The 16871-nt window shown below is 40.9% G+C and overlaps 3 protein-coding genes across 3 annotated transcripts; 1 reads left to right on the top strand and 2 right to left on the bottom strand.

The window, feature by feature from the left end:
- Positions 1–2761: 2761 nt before the first annotated feature.
- PCYB_082300 (hypothetical protein) lies at positions 2762–6038 on the top strand (the record flags this gene model as incomplete). Its single annotated transcript, XM_004221968.1, has 4 exons — positions 2762–4183; positions 4637–5056; positions 5265–5749; positions 5990–6038. 2 exons carry the CDS (start codon positions 2762–2764, stop codon positions 5054–5056), a joined length of 1842 nt encoding a protein of 613 aa, XP_004222016.1. The 3' UTR covers positions 5265–5749; positions 5990–6038.
- A 1385-nt stretch (positions 6039–7423) lies between these two features.
- PCYB_082310 (hypothetical protein) lies at positions 7424–9346 on the bottom strand (the record flags this gene model as incomplete). Its single annotated transcript, XM_004221969.1, has 1 exon — positions 7424–9346. One exon carries the CDS (start codon positions 9344–9346, stop codon positions 7424–7426), a length of 1923 nt encoding a protein of 640 aa, XP_004222017.1.
- Positions 9347–11155: 1809 nt separating this feature from the next.
- On the bottom strand, positions 11156–14742 carry PCYB_082320 (hypothetical protein; the record flags this gene model as incomplete). Its single annotated transcript, XM_004221970.1, has 9 exons — positions 11156–11653; positions 11692–12271; positions 12338–12363; positions 12479–12613; positions 12782–12964; positions 13111–13218; positions 13335–13409; positions 13544–13644; positions 13797–14742. The coding sequence occupies 6 exons, from the start codon at positions 14740–14742 to the stop codon at positions 12479–12481; spliced, it is 1548 nt and encodes a 515-aa protein (XP_004222018.1). The 3' UTR covers positions 11156–11653; positions 11692–12271; positions 12338–12363.
- Between the last annotated feature and the right edge of the window lie 2129 nt (positions 14743–16871).

Raw genomic sequence — 16871 nt, forward strand, 5'->3', positions numbered from 1 at the left:
ATTTGCCCTTTAAAATGAGTACAGTTTCGAAAGAGCGGAAGCATAACGATTCTTTATCCACTTCGTCAAACGTAGCACATATTTGAGAGTTACAAATATGTGTTATTTTCACGCGTAATGGTATGAACGCACGAAGCAGGGTTTAAATGTCCTCGTCGGGCGAAATAAAAACACTAATTTTTCCCCCAAGACGACAGGTAGCTATTTGTGCTGCAAGCGTATGCCTATATTTATGCTTACATTTATATGTGTATGAAGAGCTCCGCATCGTATATATGCCTGTGCACAGATGTGTAAAGCCTTATAGGCACTTGCACACGTCCACTAAGCGTTTTGTCTGTACGTCGAATTTATTCATAGCCTCGTCGCTTGTCAGGCATTACTTGCCGTGAACTCGCGCACAATTTGTAACGCAAAAATGTGTCCCAAGTGAATTTGTATACACCCTCGCCACGTTTACACAATTTAGTGTGAATTCTTCACACATGTAATTAGTTGAAGAGGCCAACGTGCTTTATACATTGAGGGATTGTTTGGCTAAGTAAGCATAGGTTGAGTTAGTGAATGAGTCTATATGCAAAAAAAAAATTATGTATAAACGTTTTTGTTTTCCCGTGATAACCCTAAATGTAGAAAATTTTTACCATGCCATCCCCCAATTTTGTTGTATGTTATAATATAAAATTAGACGTCCTCTAAAAAGGAAATAATATCAAATTTTTGTTTGGTCTAAAACAGAGACGCATTGTAAGTGCTCTATGGACTCTGCCGACACTGCCCTAAGAGTGTGTCTTGTCATGTGTATGTCCCGTGAAAAAGGAGTTCGCGCAGTGGATGCGCAGTCGTTTGTTGTTTCGTATGCTTTATGTACGTATACAAGTACGTACGTGCGTGCGTAATTTTTGTACATGTACATGTGTACGTGTATGTGAATTCGTGTTTGTGTTCGCGTTAGTGCTCGTGTTCGCGTTAGTGTTCGTGTTAGTGCTCGTGTTCGCGTTAGTGTTCGTGTTAGTGTTCGTGTTAGTGCTCGTGTTCGTGTTAGCGCTCGTGTTAGTGCTCGTGTTCGTGTTAGCGCTCGTGTTAGTGCTCGTGTTCATGTTCTCGTTTCACCCAGAAGAAACGCATTACACTCCTACTTTATAAAAACACTTGTGGACAGACGCAATTAAGCGTTATTCTATGAAATATACACGCAGAAGTATGTATTTTAATGTTACTTTCGCTCAACAGGAAAGGAGCGTCGAAAAAGGCAAACACTGTTAAATCATTAAAATGTTTAAAAATGAATTGTTTTTTTTTTTTTTTCGCAGTGTATATGAAATTACGTAAATTTTTGCTACAGCTTTTTTTTTTCCTTTTTTTTTTTTTTTTTTCCTTGCCCCCGCGCGCCTTCAGCTCGCATTTTGTTCATTCGGACGCGTCAGAATTTGTTACGCCTATTGTAAAGTTTTGTTCCTCACCTTAACCACATTATCGTCATTATCATCGTCAGCATCATTGCCAGCATAGCCATCATTGCCATAATTATCGTTATTTTCCCCCATGCTGTTCCCATTCCCCTTTGTTTGTTTTTTTTTGAAAATAATTTGTTCAACATAAACATTTCTGAAGCATTTCCATTCGCGGAAAAAGAAACAGAAATAGGGGAAATTCATGTGCGATATTCTCACGATATGTTACAAAAAATTTTATGCATAAATGGCATGCGAGTAAAGGGGGGCATTTTGTGAACAAAAAAAAAAAAAATCAGACATGCGTGAGTTTTATGGACCCATGCAAATATGTACATAATCCATGTGTATGCGTGAGCTGCTGTATACAGCGTATTATGTGCATATTTTGGAAATTCGCACTTTTTTTATTTTTTACACATTCTGTGAACATTTTACATGTTCTGTACACGTTTGTACGTTTATGTATGTGTACACGAGTGAGAACTCCTTTTTGAGCGCTCACGGGTACACCCCCACACACACCCACTGGTTTGCAACAAAATTGCACATATGTTTGTAAATGTACATGTTTTTCTACACACGTTTTTATGTGCACAAAATGTTATAACGTCGTACAGGCGCTACACTGTTATTGTTTTCCGACATTTTCTACTTGCTGGTTTTATCGTAAAAGTTGTTTACCGTTTATGGCATCCGGTGAGTGTAACCGTTTCCGATTTTGTCCATTCCTTTTGCTGCTCATACTTTTCTCATCTCTGTTTTATTTTATTTTATTTTATTTTTTCTTTTTTGCTGCTCCGTTTTATGCATACCCGATGGGTTTTTATAAAAATCTTTGAATTAACACTTTAATGATTTTTTCAAGCCCAATTTTTGAACAGTTTTAAAAAACCGTATGGAGATAACATGCATGTGTTAGCAGTTGGACCGAATACAAATCGAAGTTGTGTAAAGCTCGTGCGCCTACATACACCTGCACACGCTTACGCAGACCTATACAGATCCACATTTATGTAGGTCCCATAAATGTACCATTTGGGAATGCCTCCGTGTGGATGCGTAGATTAGTGCATGGACATACGTTCTTATGCACACCAGTTTGCGGCGGTGGGCCTTTTATCTGTCGCTACTTGTCGGTGAAGGGGTTTAACCATTTCTGCCCACACCGCACAGGTACGTACGCAAAGGTACATCCGTCAAAATACATACACATTGGGACGGTGCTGCTGGTAGGGTACAGATCGTTGTGCACCCCGCATGACAAAAAAAAAGTAAAACAGAACGAAGCGAAACAAAACAAAACAATGAACAGCACCGATGGAATAAACAATGAAGATAACAGAATATGTCACCATAACTTAAGAAAAAACAGGAAGCCGCGAAGCTACGATTTCGAATACTTTGATGAATCGTTAAATAGGCAAAAGGGGAAAAGGAGGGGCAGAAAGAGAGGGAGGAAACCCAAAAATGCTCCAAACGTAATTAACGATAGTGTAGACTCTACAAATATAGATGAAAGGGTTAAGAGGCCATACATTAAGAAAAAAAGCAAAGACACGAATGTGCACGAACAGGAAGCCACAGAAAACGTGAAAAGTGAAGAATACATTGTCCACAAAAATGAATGTGTTGAAGATAACAAACTGCTGGACGTCCCGGCGGCACGCCCCAAAGGAAGAAAAAGAAAAAATTTTAACATAGACAAAAGTATGCACCTACTTAATTCAAATGTGCCCCTCAGAAATAGTAACATAAAAATTGACCGCATATGTGAATATCTGTCCTACCAAACGAATACCACATGGAGGTACATGGGGTCGACTGTTAAATTTAGGGTTATAAATGATCAGCAAGAAAAATATATTTTTTTAAAAAACATGAAAAAGCATATAATATTTGAAATAATTAAAATTGCTATGTTCGCCCTACTCAGGGTTAATCTGAATGACAATAACATTTACACCTTACACACCGAGATGAAGAAGAGATCCTCTAGGGAGCATCCCAATAAACGCAGTAATACATCCAGGGGCAAACGCTCCTCGGGTGACAAAACTGCAGAAGGGAATTACATCCCTAGTGTCCTTCACCCCAGTGGGACAGAACAGCACGATAATAACCCCCGCAGTAGTAACGGTCACATACACTGCAGCTACTACTACTACAGCAAGCATAAGACAGGCAGTGGTGGTAGTGCTAAAGGGTTAAGGCGCGGTTCTAGCCATGGCAGCGAAAAAGGGCAGGTCCATCAGCGCGACACGGATATCCATCAAAGTAATTATAACCACAGTAGCGCAGGCATTACTCGTGGGAGTGAAAACAGTTTGAGGAATCAACTCCCTAGAGAAAGTGATATGCCCCCCTCCTGCACATACGCGCATTATGACTTCATGGAAGACATCCATAAAAGGCTACAAGAAAAGAATGACATACTAAACCAAGGTGTAACTGTATCCGAAATTCTAGATTTTGTAAAAGAAAAATATGAAAAGTATTACGAAAATGTTAAACAATACATTGTGACGACACTAAATATTTATTGTGCTTTAAATATATTTAAGCTGATCAGAAGAGGCAGGTATGCCATTTGTAGGTTTGAGCATTTCAACATTTTTAAAGTGAAATATTTTAAAAAATATTTTAAGTTTTTTTATAGCTTAAAGGGGGAGGAAGAAATTTTGATGAACGTTAAAAATTATTTGAAGTCTTTTTACTATGGCAAGACGGTACGGCAACTGCGGGCAGCGTCCACTGGGAACGCGGGCAGGGCGGCAGGCCCGGGCAGGGGCCGCCGTTCGAGTCCGAAGGAAGGGACAAATAAAGGTGCATGCGAAGGGGCCAATGGAGGGGCACATGGAGGGGCAAATGGAGGAGCAAATGAAGGGGCCAATGGAGGGGCAAATGAAGGGGCCAATGGAGGGGCAAATGGAGGGGCCAATGGAGGGGCAAATGAAGGGGCCAATGGAGGGGCAAATGAAGGTTCACATGGAGGGGCAAATGAAGGTACACATGGAGGAGAAAATGAAGGTACACATGGAGGAGAAAATGAAGGTACACATGGAGGGGCCAATGGAGAGGCCAATGGAGGGACAAATGAAGGTACACGTGGAGGGGCAAAGGAGAAGCTCAGGACGAGCCCGCGAACGAGTCTCCGAATGAGCACCAGAACGAGTCCGCAGGGAACTCCCCAAGGAACTCCCCAAGCGACTCCCCAAAGTAGCCGCAAAGGGAGCCCCCAACCGAAACAGAAGCAGCGCAAGGAGCCCGAAGCGTGCGCCCAAAACGGGACGATAAAGGAAGAGCAGAGGCAAATGAACGACGACCCCCCAGAAAAGAATAAAAGTGTTAAGCATGAAAACGAAGCGAGAGATATTACCATCCCGGTCAATAGTGTAGATAGCGCAACGCTGAACAGAAGAAACAGCAACGTATCATCGGCGAGTAGAACGGGCAAGACGGAGCCTGATGGGGATAAAAACGACCCCGCAGTAAGCGCACCTTTGAACGAAGCAAACAACATTCGGAAAAACAAAAGCAGAGCGAAAAATAGCCAAAAGGAACCAAAAACAAAGGAAAAGCAGAAAAAAAAGCAAAGCTAATAGCACTTTAGCAACACTGAAAGATGAAGAAAAAATAAAAAATGTGTGTATCGATTTAAATAAAATTAATGTAAAATGTATCAAAGTGGTATACGGTATAAAACATTTTTTCTGTTCCTACGATACGAAAGAAACAAATGATGAAGAATTTGAAATCATCAAAGTGCAAAAAAAATACGACATATTGAGAAGATCCAGCAGTGCAAACATGAATTTAAGATATAATTTTTTTAGTGGTTCCAAGAGACTACAAAGTAGAAACGTAGTGAACTACAATGATGATAACTACGGCTCGATGGGCACCAAAAATTTACTCCTAAGAACTGATAATAGCGTGAATATGAATGTCAACCTGAATAATGACGAACAAATGGGGAAGCAACCCCAGTACGGGAAACAGAAGAAACAGAATTACGAAGATGATGTAATGAAGCATGAAAAGTACAACTCTGTTAATTTTAACATCAGTTATAAAACGTTGAGGAAAAAAATGATTTGCGTTAGACACTACGTAAGCACCACGAAGAAGGAAGAACGCTCGCATAAGCCAAGGCATGAACTGAAAGGAAAGGATAAGCTTCCCACCGTTTCGAATGACAGCTTGATACGGACGTGCTCCATAAATTCAAACATGTCAAACGTTGTCAGCGTCGAGGGGCTCTCCTCCATGAATTTCGAGAGCCACTGTTCGTAGTGAGGGGCCAAAAAAGGGGGAGAAAAACAGGGAGTCAATGGATAAGGGAGTAAGTTAGTAGGAGAGTAAGTAGGAGGGTAAGTTAGTAGGAGAGTAAGTTAGCAACAGAGTAAGTTACTAACAGGGTAAGTTAGTAGGAGAAGACTAACACGAAGACAGGAATGCCAACCCCCCAGGGGGGAAATACCCGCCAGTTTGTGATTTGCACACAACCCTTTTGCGTCCAATTTTGTCGGCAGCTTTGCCAAAAGGACTGCAACAGCGGAGAAAAATATTGCAGATCGATAAATGTAACGCCACCCACTCCCTACACATAGCAGTATCATTTGCGATTTATTCGCACATATATGAAAATAAAATTTTTATCGTCATTTTTGGGGGGCACAGTTAATTTGAGGAAGCCTCCAAAAAGGGGGGGGCATGGCGTCTCTGAGCCGCGCCCCATAATATGCTCCTGTGAGCCGTGGAAGACGGGAAGAAAAAGCTAATCCGTAGATTTGTTCCAAATTGGGATCCAAGCGAAAGTGTCAATCTATATGCAAGTGCAGAAGTGTGCTGGAATGTGCAAGCACGTTACTTCGAGCGAAGTGTGCGGGTCGCGAATAAGTTGTAATGAATGTTTACTTGGGGGGATGGATGCGGCACTCTTCTGCGAGGAACCGAACAGAGGAAGAAAAGGCTGTTGAAATTGGGAAAAAATGAGGTGACGTAGCCAACCAGGGCGATTATCGAGCCAACGGGCCTATCCAACGAACGATTCGCATCACAATTCGCGTCACAGTTCGGTCCTGTTTTAGGTAAAGCGAGGGCGTCCCATCCGCCTACCCATAGGTGCATGCCCACTTGTGCATACACGTAGTCGCATTTAACTATGTTTTCTTTCACCATCACCATTTTGTCTTTAAGGGAAGTCTCCATTTTTGTGCATCACTCCCCCCAAAGGAGTTATGAATCACCAGTTGTTTTATGGTTCCGTCCGTTTTATTTATTTTTAATGAGCCTAATCCTTTTTTTTTCTTTTTTCTTTTTTTTTGTAGTGATCATTTTTGAATGAAAAACATTTCAGTTCCACTCATTTTTGCCTTTTATTTCAATGCTATTCGGTAGACCATACAACAAAAACTTTTTTATTTTTCACATTTGATTCCTCCTTTTTTTATTTGATGTTTTTACCATGTCTCGTCATTTTTGCACCTACTGAGTTATTTTTTCCTGCGTCCCGTTTTGCTATGCTTTTCTATGCCATGCTTTTCTATGCCATGCTTTTCTATGCTTTGCTTTTTTTTTTTCAACCGTCCAGGAGAATTCTCCCCCTCTCTCTCTCTATCCTTCCCGCCTCACTTTGCATTTGTCCATGCAAAATTTTAAATTCACGTGTGTTTGTGTTTAGTGAACTCAAACGGTATTGTTCACAGTTTTTTGATGGTAACTATGTAAGCGTGCCTACGCATTGGTCTACGGGTCGACCGCGCTTGCTGTGCATCTAGATGAATGGCTTAATTTTAAGTTGAAGGTCCGAATTATAAAAAAAGGAGAACGCGCAACGGGTAGCAGCGCAACGGGCAGCAGTGCAGTAGTGCAACAGCGCAACAACGCAACAGCGCAACAACGCAACAGCGCAACAACGCAACAACGCAACTGCTCAACAGCGCAACTGCGCAACAGCGCAACCGCTACGCAGCCTTCGCTTTGTAAAACGAGGGGACCACGTGGAAATTCACAAAAACGTAGACAAGTGCTAAAAAGAGAGCGACCAGCAAAAAATGGAGGTAGTGGAAGATATAAGAAATGGCCATGGAAAAGGTGATGATGGCACTCTTTTGATAAAAATATTTCTCCTTCTTATCGTATGGGATTTTATAATCCCTGATGAGAAAATTCGAGTCGGTGACAAACGGATTGATAATCATCTTTATGTAATTAATGAACTTCCCCACCTCATCCTGGTACACAAAAAATTTGATAAATTTGTTAAGGTTTTCATTTAGTACGATAAATTCTTCAGTGTCTATCATCTGGTTGGTATACCTCAGCACATCCTTGTGCATATCCCTCTCATTTGAATTTTCCTCCTTGGACGATTTTACATACACATACAACGCCTCGAATATATTTCTGATATGTGTCGACACTTGGTCTGGCTTTATTTTCTGCTCTATCAAAGGTGTCTTATGAATAAAGCTGAAGATTTTTTCTTTTGCGCTTAACGTAAAACTGTGTATATTTTTTAATTCGAAATATTCATGGAACTTTGGCAGATGTTTGCTATGTGTTTTTATTTTTTCTTCCCTCAATTGGATCTCCATTTGGAGATTTTTCATCACCACTTTTTTTAGTATATCGTAAAAACGCAGCACATGAGCGGGTGGTAACTTGTTACTTTGATGAATAAAAAAATTCACATCGTTCAGACTATCCAAAGTTAAAACGAACTCGATGTTTTCCCTAAATATCACGTTCATCGAATCCAGAAAATGATCTATACCAAAGTAATAATTGCTGAATAAGAATAGGATGTTATAATTCACGTCCTCGTTTTTGTAAACATGAGAAAATAATTTTATTAACTCCGTCATGGCAATCACCTTTGTATTTGTCGCTGTACTATGGGAGGGATGCGAACTTATAATGTTAAAGACGTTGTAATCCATCGTAATGACAATTGTTTTCCTTTTCGTAAAGAGAAAGGTTTCACTATTTTTGATCTTATTAAACACAGAGTTTATGTGAATATTATCTTTACTTAAAAAATAGAATACATTTTGGGCACTTATTTTGTTTCTGTGTTGATTTTTGGATAGTGGCATGATGCTCACATTTCTGGTTAAGTCGAAAAAGCCAAACTTGCCCTTGTAGTTTTGGTAAATGCGCTCCACCTCCTTGTTGTTTTTTACGAAATAGACCGGTTGGTTTAGTCTATAGTTTAGCAGGAACGTTTGGGCGAACAGGATTCGCCTCTCCAGCAGGTCATCGCTGATGCGGTTTGCGCTGATGCGGTTAGCACTGATGCGGTCATCGGCGCTTCGGTCATCCCTGCTTCGGTCATCGCCGCTTCGATCATCGCCGCTTCGATCATCTGTGGTGCCGCTACTCTGGAACGCCGCCCCGTTAACTCGCAGGTACTCCTCCCTGTCTATGTGCAAATCCTCCGGCACCACTATCACCACGCCATTATTATTATTTTTCAAAATAAAGTGCAGCAAAAAATAAAAATTGCTATTATGCACAATTTCGTACAGGTGGATAAACCCAGAATATTTAACCAACTGTCGTGAGTTCACATGCTTACTGATGATCTGCATTTTTTCCTTCACGAGCCTTTCAATTTTTGTTTCGTCATCCACGTCTAGCAGATCATCTATGGTGGAACTGTCTCCTTCAAACTTGACGTCTTTGTAAAGGGTCAGTATATTTATCAAATTGCTTTTAATCATATAATTGCTGGACCCAACATAGGTGTTTCTGTTCGTCATTAGGTGAATCAGCGGGAACGCCTTCGTTTCGTACAGTCCCTTAACCAAGCCATACTTAAAGAGGATCAGAAAAAACGTCAAAATGGGGAAAAAAAAGGGAAAATTCCTTGCAGATAGCTTCATTGTTCCACTATCCTATATCTTCCTCTACGCCGATGTTTTGTATGGTCTGCCCGCGCGCATGAGAGTTACGCCGCTTTACCGCTATGCCGATCGTCGCGTGCTATGCGAACATGAAAAACGGCTACTGTGTCGTAGGTACTTCAGCCACCACGTTTATCTCATCATGGGTAAGTTTCTCCTATTTCTTATTTTACGTTTTTTTTTCCTTTTTTGGAGGGACGCGTGCGTAAACGCTCGTTCAGATCTCTTCACGAAGGTAAAACTGGCAAGAGCACAGCAAAGGGGGGAAAACGGGACGAGGCGGGGGTCGGGGGGCGAACACGCAGGCAAAAGGGAGTGAACAAATGGGTAGATTAAAAAAGTGGGAGAATAAGAAAGCCAACGAATGGGCAAATAGGAAGCTGATCAATAACCGCGCTGAACAACCGCAAAAAAAAAAAAAAAATCATTGACAATTCAACATTTAGCGCTCCAGCAAAGGCGCGTCATACAGTTCGAGCAGCACCATGGAAGTAGAGTGACCATATCGTTACTCCCTGAAAAAATCTCCTCTGAAAATACATGCACGCGTTATTGCACTGATGTGGAACCAACTGGCGGAAACATCATCACGTTTGATCGCCTAGGACTGACTACCCTATGTATAACGTGTGGGGACAGGTAGCGAACGCGTTGGTGCTAATGCGTACATATGAACTTAAACAATGCCTTCTCATTTTCTAAAAGATTCTTCGGAAAAATGTTGGAGAGAAGCACAAATGGGTAAAACATACACGGCATCAACAGAAGCTCCGCACTCAACCTCACAGTCACGACATTCCTTTATTGCAACCCTCCCCACCTCCTCTAATTGTAAATGCTTCCTTTTTACGAAGTATCTAGCAAGTGGCTACACAATTATTGTAAAAAAAATTGTAATAATGATAATTTGACAGAAAAAAAAAAAAAAAAAAAAAAAAAAAAAACGCAGATTATCCTGGAAAGAGGCTTCTAAATGTTTGCATTTAGTGAAAGTACTTATGTTCTGTGGCATTTTCTGCGTAAGCTAGGAACACATAGAGGATGCATAGAGAGTTACACCATTTGGACGCTCCCCCAAAACGGAAAAGTAGCCCTTCATTACAGTTGTGCGGTATCTATAGACTGAAAATGAAGTCGCAAATGAGAACACGGAAATGTTTAAAAAAAAAAAGGTTCTCTTCGGCTTCACATTTTCCTTCTTTATCACAAAATGAAATGAACGGCAGGTGAATTCCCCACACGTCAGCATTTACAGATGTGATAGTTGGGTGAGCTTTCCTTTTCGGGAGGAAGAGATGCTAAAAGGAGGGGGGAGAAAGTTTACAGGAAAGAAACATTATGAACCTCTTCCTGCATAACCCCGTACGGCAAAGGGGAACGCATCAAAAAAAAAAAAAAAACGTGTCAATGTTATGCGTATGTGTAGAAATGCCGACATTAACGCGAATACACAGACTCACATATGCCAAGGGGCACTCACCTGGTCCCTCCCCGTAGGAGTAAATGTACCGAATGTTCACAATATCCTTCACGTCCATGTTCCTTAAAATTTCGTTGGAGACGTAGAACTGCACATCGCTGTAGTCGTTGCCTTTTTCTGAAATTTTAAGAAAGATAGCACAGGTGTGGGGGCCACAGGGGTGTCCTTCACACACGTACAGCTACGTAGAAATGTCGCACACAGGTATGTACGTACGTATGTATGTGCGTACGTATGTATGTTATTTTTTTTTTTTTACCCGAATAGTTTCTAAACTTGCGAACGTGGAGGTTCTTCCGATGTATAACCTTCGCTTTTATGTAATTTATTAAATTGTCCCCCCGTTGGAAGGGTCTCTTCAAACTGTCACCCTGCTGGAGGGGTCTCTTCAAACTGTCGCCCTGCTGGAGGGGTCGCTTCAAACTGTAACACCGCTGGAAGGGTCTCCCCAACCTGTCTTGCCCCCCTTTCACGTAAAACGAGTGAATCACGTCACTCTCCGTTGGCACAGTTTCCTCCCCCTTCTGTCGTTTAAAGGCAAAGTCGTTGCTTTTATTCGACTCCTTTCCTAGCAATCGCGCATATTTTTTGTATAGCAGTTCGTATTTTTTCTTCAACAGTTTGTGTTCATTAGTTAAATTGTGATAATTTTTCTCGAGGCCTTGAATTTCCTCCCCTTGTGCATGGTCGTACATTTTGGCGAACGAATTATGTTCACTTGTTTGCGCAGGTTTGTATTCCTCTTCACATGGGACGTGACTTTTATTGTTTCCCATGCCATCGCACGTGTGGGTATTGTTTTCCTGCTTTAAATTAAAAAAAAAAAAAAGGAAAAAAAAGTTACACAATTGTAAAGGCAGCAAAAAAGGGATCCATCGAAATGAGAATCCACCACATCAACAGGATGGACGTTATATCTACACGCAAAAGGAGATATATAAATGTATTTGTGGCAATGTGTGGAGGATAAACTCCTTTGCCCTCCTTTTTCCATAAGGTATACTTTTGAGTGATATTCATTGCATCGATCCATTTTTTGCTTTCCTTTCACAAAACATTTCAGATAAGACATCTGCTTATTTAACGTGTCAATTTTTTTCCTTTTTCTTTTTAATCCTTTAAATAATTCAAGATTCGTTTTGGATAAAAAATAGCATTTCTCGTTGCTTTCGAGCAGCTTGCTTTTTACTCTCTCGTAATTATCCAAAATGGTGTCACTTCGGTAACTGCGAGGTGAGCGAGGATTATTGGAGAGGGATGTATAGTCTACATGTCTGATTCTGTGCATACGTCTGTCATTCCACTCCTTATTCGTTAAGTTGTGCTTTTTCAGTTTGGCCTTTAATTGTCTCTCCTCACCTGTTGATTCGTTCACGCCTCCGTCTGTGCAGAACTGAGCACCTTCTACCCCCCTTTCGTTTTTTCTTCCATTTGGGGGGGCAAGAAATGAAAATGGGGGAAAAAATGAATTATACATTTGAGAAGTTCACGGTAAGTCAGCTTTAGACGAAACCATATTTTTGTATTCTCAAGTTTTACTCAGTGTGGTATTCACTCTGAAGTCTCTTTGCACATTTTCAGAAAAGAGAATATATTCCCCTGTGATTTCTTCATTTGACACATAAACCATTTTACTCACAACTGCATTCATACATGCACATTTTTTTTGATGCTACCTTTAGGGATGGTACATCGAACGTGACGGGCGTCTGCAGCTGCACGAGTAAGTTGCTCTTTTCCAAAAGTAAGTCATTGGCTTTTTTTAGCTAAATGGGTGCGCGGGAAGAGAAGTCAGCAAAATGGGGGAAGGGTAACCATTTAGGTGTATATTGTAAGCATAAACGCATTGTGTGTACATATAAGATAGTTCTACAAAATGCAGGGAACAGAGATACATATTGTGAGTCTTTCCTTTTTTTAAGTGCCTTTCCTACTTTGTCTTTTTCTCTCCTAAGTTTATCCGTTTTATTTTTTATTTTTTCCTGGAGAGACAACTTTTCATGTTTTATTTTTTCGTTCAATGAATTGGCCAGGTTTAATTCCCTCTTTAGATTTTTTATTTCCATTTCCAGGGCACCTTTTGCTTCGTTGTCGCCTTGTCCCTCATTTTTTAATTTCTTGCGGGTAGGGGTAAATGGGGGCACAATGAGATATGTGTATCGGGGAATGGCAGATGTTGTCGGAGAATCTACAGCGATGCTCTCACGTGCTCAAGAAGTGTGTATCTGCTCCTGCGTGCGTTCTTTCCTTTTTTCCCTTAAACCTTTGATTTGTGTATTGTAAATTCGTAACTCTCGATGCGCTTGTTCATTTCGGTTTTCTCCTCCCCTATTTGACTTATCCGTTTGTTCAGGTCTCTGATTTCTTGGGCCTACGGAGAGGAGGGGTGGAGTGCGCAAAGAACAATAACACCTGTCGTTTTCCCCTTGCGGTTTGTTTCCACACACATGGAAAGATGCTTGCATTTGTCTGCTGTGTCTCTTTCACCTGTTCATCGTTGTTCTCAACGGCAGTTTCGAGCTTTCTGCTTAGCGTGTCGTTCGCCTTGTTCAGTTTGTTTATCTGCGTGGGGGACGAAGCGGAGTGGGGCCATGCGTTCTGTGTGATGCGTTCTGTGTGATGCGTTCTGTGTGATGCGATCGGGGAAGCGAATAGATAGAGCCTTCCTAGTTATGCAAAGCATCGCATGAACTTACCTCCTTCACGTATTTATTCATTGCCTCCTTCAGGTTGACGTTCAAATGTTCTATGATTTTTTCCAGTAACTGCCCGAGACCCTTGTGATCTAAGTATTCATCTGGCAAATGTTGCAAAGGGGATTTTTTTTTTTTTTTCAAAAATGTGTGTGTACCAAGTGGGTCCCGTATGCACACGCAGACAGGCAGACACACAGACACACACACACACACACACACACACACAGAGATCCACTTTGGGATGCAAACCTACCTGCCTCAACTTCCTCGTGAACACGTCCGCACTTCTTCGATGGAGCAATGAATGCCGAATTGTCCACTGAGTCCGCACGCAACTCCTCCTTATACTTCCTGACCTGCTGCCTTTTTAACATTTCTAGCAAATTTTTTTTTTTCCTACTCGAGTTATTATATTCCAACAATTCAGTGTCACTGAAGTAGTCTCTTGGTTCATGTTGCGACTTTCTTTTAAAGTGGAAACTACCTGTATACCTTTTAGCAGAGGAAAAACCTTCACTTTCGAATGAAAATGTTGTGTTTGTTTTGGAGTCCTGATTAGATCCTTTCACGCAACCAGTTGTCTCTGTTATGCTTGTCGATTTTTTCCCTTCCCCGTGAATATCATGAAAATGTGTGCACTTGTTATTTACTCGTTCGGTTGAGTCTTCCTTGCGGGACCGCTGCTCTCGCGCATGTGCGCCTTTTGGGGATTCGCTTAGCTGTTCGCTTAGCTGTTCGCTTGGCGGTTCGCTTGGCGGTTCGTTTGGCGGTTCGTTTGGCGGTTCTCTTAGCGGTTTGCTTGGTGGTTCTCTTAGCGGCTCGGTCTGATGCTCAGTTTGCTGCTCAGTTTGCCCCTCATTTTGAGGAACATCCCCCCCCTTCCTCGTCGCAACCCATGCTCTGTCGCCACACGTGGATTCGTCCCGTTCACTCGAGTATGACTTATTGAAATAGAAAAAACTTTTCGTCTTTTTAATTTTGTCAATTATTTGCTTGGCACTAAAATCGCGTGTATCATTTTCGCAGTGCAACGGAAACATCGACTTCTGATTGTCCAAAGTGTCGAATGTCTTTGACAGCTCGCTTGAAAAAAAGCTTTTAACTTTATCATACTTGGGGTTCTTGGCATCATTGCGCTCGGATATTTTATCCAGCAAATTTATTATGCTGATTAGCTTTTCTGTGTTTTCTTTGTTCATTTCGGCTACTTAGCGCATGAGTCATGTTACGCATGGGTAGGGAGGCAGCGCGCAGGTGTGCATGTATATGGACACACATAAAGTGCATAGACATGGACTGTGTTTGTAAAGTGGAGTCCTCCTTTTTTGTTTAATTTTGATGAGGAAGAAAAGGCATTATCTTCCTTTTAATGGCGCACCGAACAGTTGTACATAGTTGATGTTACGGTAAGGGAATTTTTTTTTTTTTATTTTTCTATTCAGTAAGGACTTATTTTGCAACTTTTACATTTCTCAACGTGACCAATAAAAGGGGGATTGTTCGTTTCTATTGCCTTTGCTTTTTTGTTTTTCCTGCTGTGCAGCATAAGGTTAAAAATGAGGGCAAGTGTTCTTTCGTTCCTTTTTACACTCATATTTGGTGACGGTGGGGGAAACTTAATTTTTTCAAACTGAAACAAACAAGTAGATTTAAAATATTCTGAACGGGCAGATTTGTTATTTGCATAATTTTTTTTGCGTATTTACCAACTCGTACAATCATCCATATGTGCCTCTTTTCCCCCTTGTGCATATTTTTCCTTTCCTCTTTACATGTCTACATTTTGGAACAGCCGTAAAAAAAAGGGAACTTCAGTGCACAGAAAAAAAAAAAAAAAAAAAGGGGGATAGAAGCAATCATAGGAACACGGGCACGATGATGAAAAGTCTGTATTGCCCTCATTTTACTAATTCCTTAAAAATGACAGACAGAATAAGGCAAACAGGTTGGAACGGTTGTGGTGGACTCTTAAAAAAAGGCAAAAAAAGTGGAAAGAGCAACATGCTGTATTTTTTACTTTTTAAAGATAAAGATTTTTCCATTTTTTTTTTTTTTTACACCTTTTCGTTCAGGCAAACAAGTGAATTTAAATGTGACCAATAGGTGTTGGGGAAATAAAACTGCGATGACCACGTAATGGCGTTAAAATTTACGCAGCATAAAAAAGGTGAATTTCGTACAGTTTGATAAAAAATTGCACGGAGATGCCTACCTGTGACATTCAAGTGTTTGATGTAGAGCGCACGTTAAGCCAATTCTGTTAGACTTTTTTTTTTTTTTTTTGTTATGTTCTGCTATTATGCGTTATCCTGTGTGGAGGTTAAAATCGGTGGGAATTCCAAACCACGCCTTTTTGTTGTTCCTTTTTAAATTTATTCGCATAATTTTGGAGGCACAACCAAGGGGGTCAAAAAAAAAAATGAGTGCCGCACGAATGTAAATACGTATGTACTGATGTGAAGAAGATTGCAACCACACGTAACAGCTATGTACCATATGGCTTCTGTTTTCCCACGGAACATATATCCCCTCCACTACCCCCGGCAGAAGCGCAAAAGCGCGGCGAGGAATCACAGAATCCAGAATAAATCATCTCACCTTTTATTCATTACAACGTTGCTTTTTAATGAATGAAGATTATACAATTTTATAGGGGAAAAATGGGAAAACTTTTTGCCGATATATAAGTGCATTATTTTCCTTCGTTAGGAAAATCGGCATCGGAAGGAGGAACGAATCTGTAGTCTCCTAAGCTTCAAGAATGAACATACAATCACGTATTTTTATCTGTGCTTATTTTTACCTGCCCCAGTTTATACATTCCATTATTGTACATGAAAATTAGAGGCAACTCGTTATGTTTTATATATTCCCTTGACGAGGGTCTGTTCCTTTTTCGTGTCATCCATTGTAGGGTGGGCAAACGGTATGGTTTAGTATAGTACAGTAGTACATGCTTTTCTGCGTGTTTTGTTTTGCCAAGTTCGAGTGTAAATAAATACGTAGGTACGCGTGCGCACTATGTAAAATCAAGCGCATCACCAGAGCTCCACGAATTCTGCCAACTCGCCTTTATCTGTGAAGGAACACCCCACGCGAGATGCGCTCACTTCTATATCTTTTGTGCGACAATCGCGCAAAGGGGGGAAAACATGCAGAAGCGCAACCCAGATACGGCGCATACTTGAACCCACGCCAAGAACACGCACGTACATATCTACATATATATATATGTAAATATATATATATATTTATTTATTTATATATACATACATACATGCATATATTTGCTTATGCGAAGCCACCATCCCGGTATAGGAGGTAACGA

Source organism: Plasmodium cynomolgi, chromosome 8 (genome assembly GCF_000321355.1).
Source record: "Plasmodium cynomolgi strain B DNA, chromosome 8, whole genome shotgun sequence".
NCBI classification, from domain to species: domain Eukaryota; phylum Apicomplexa; class Aconoidasida; order Haemosporida; family Plasmodiidae; genus Plasmodium; species Plasmodium cynomolgi.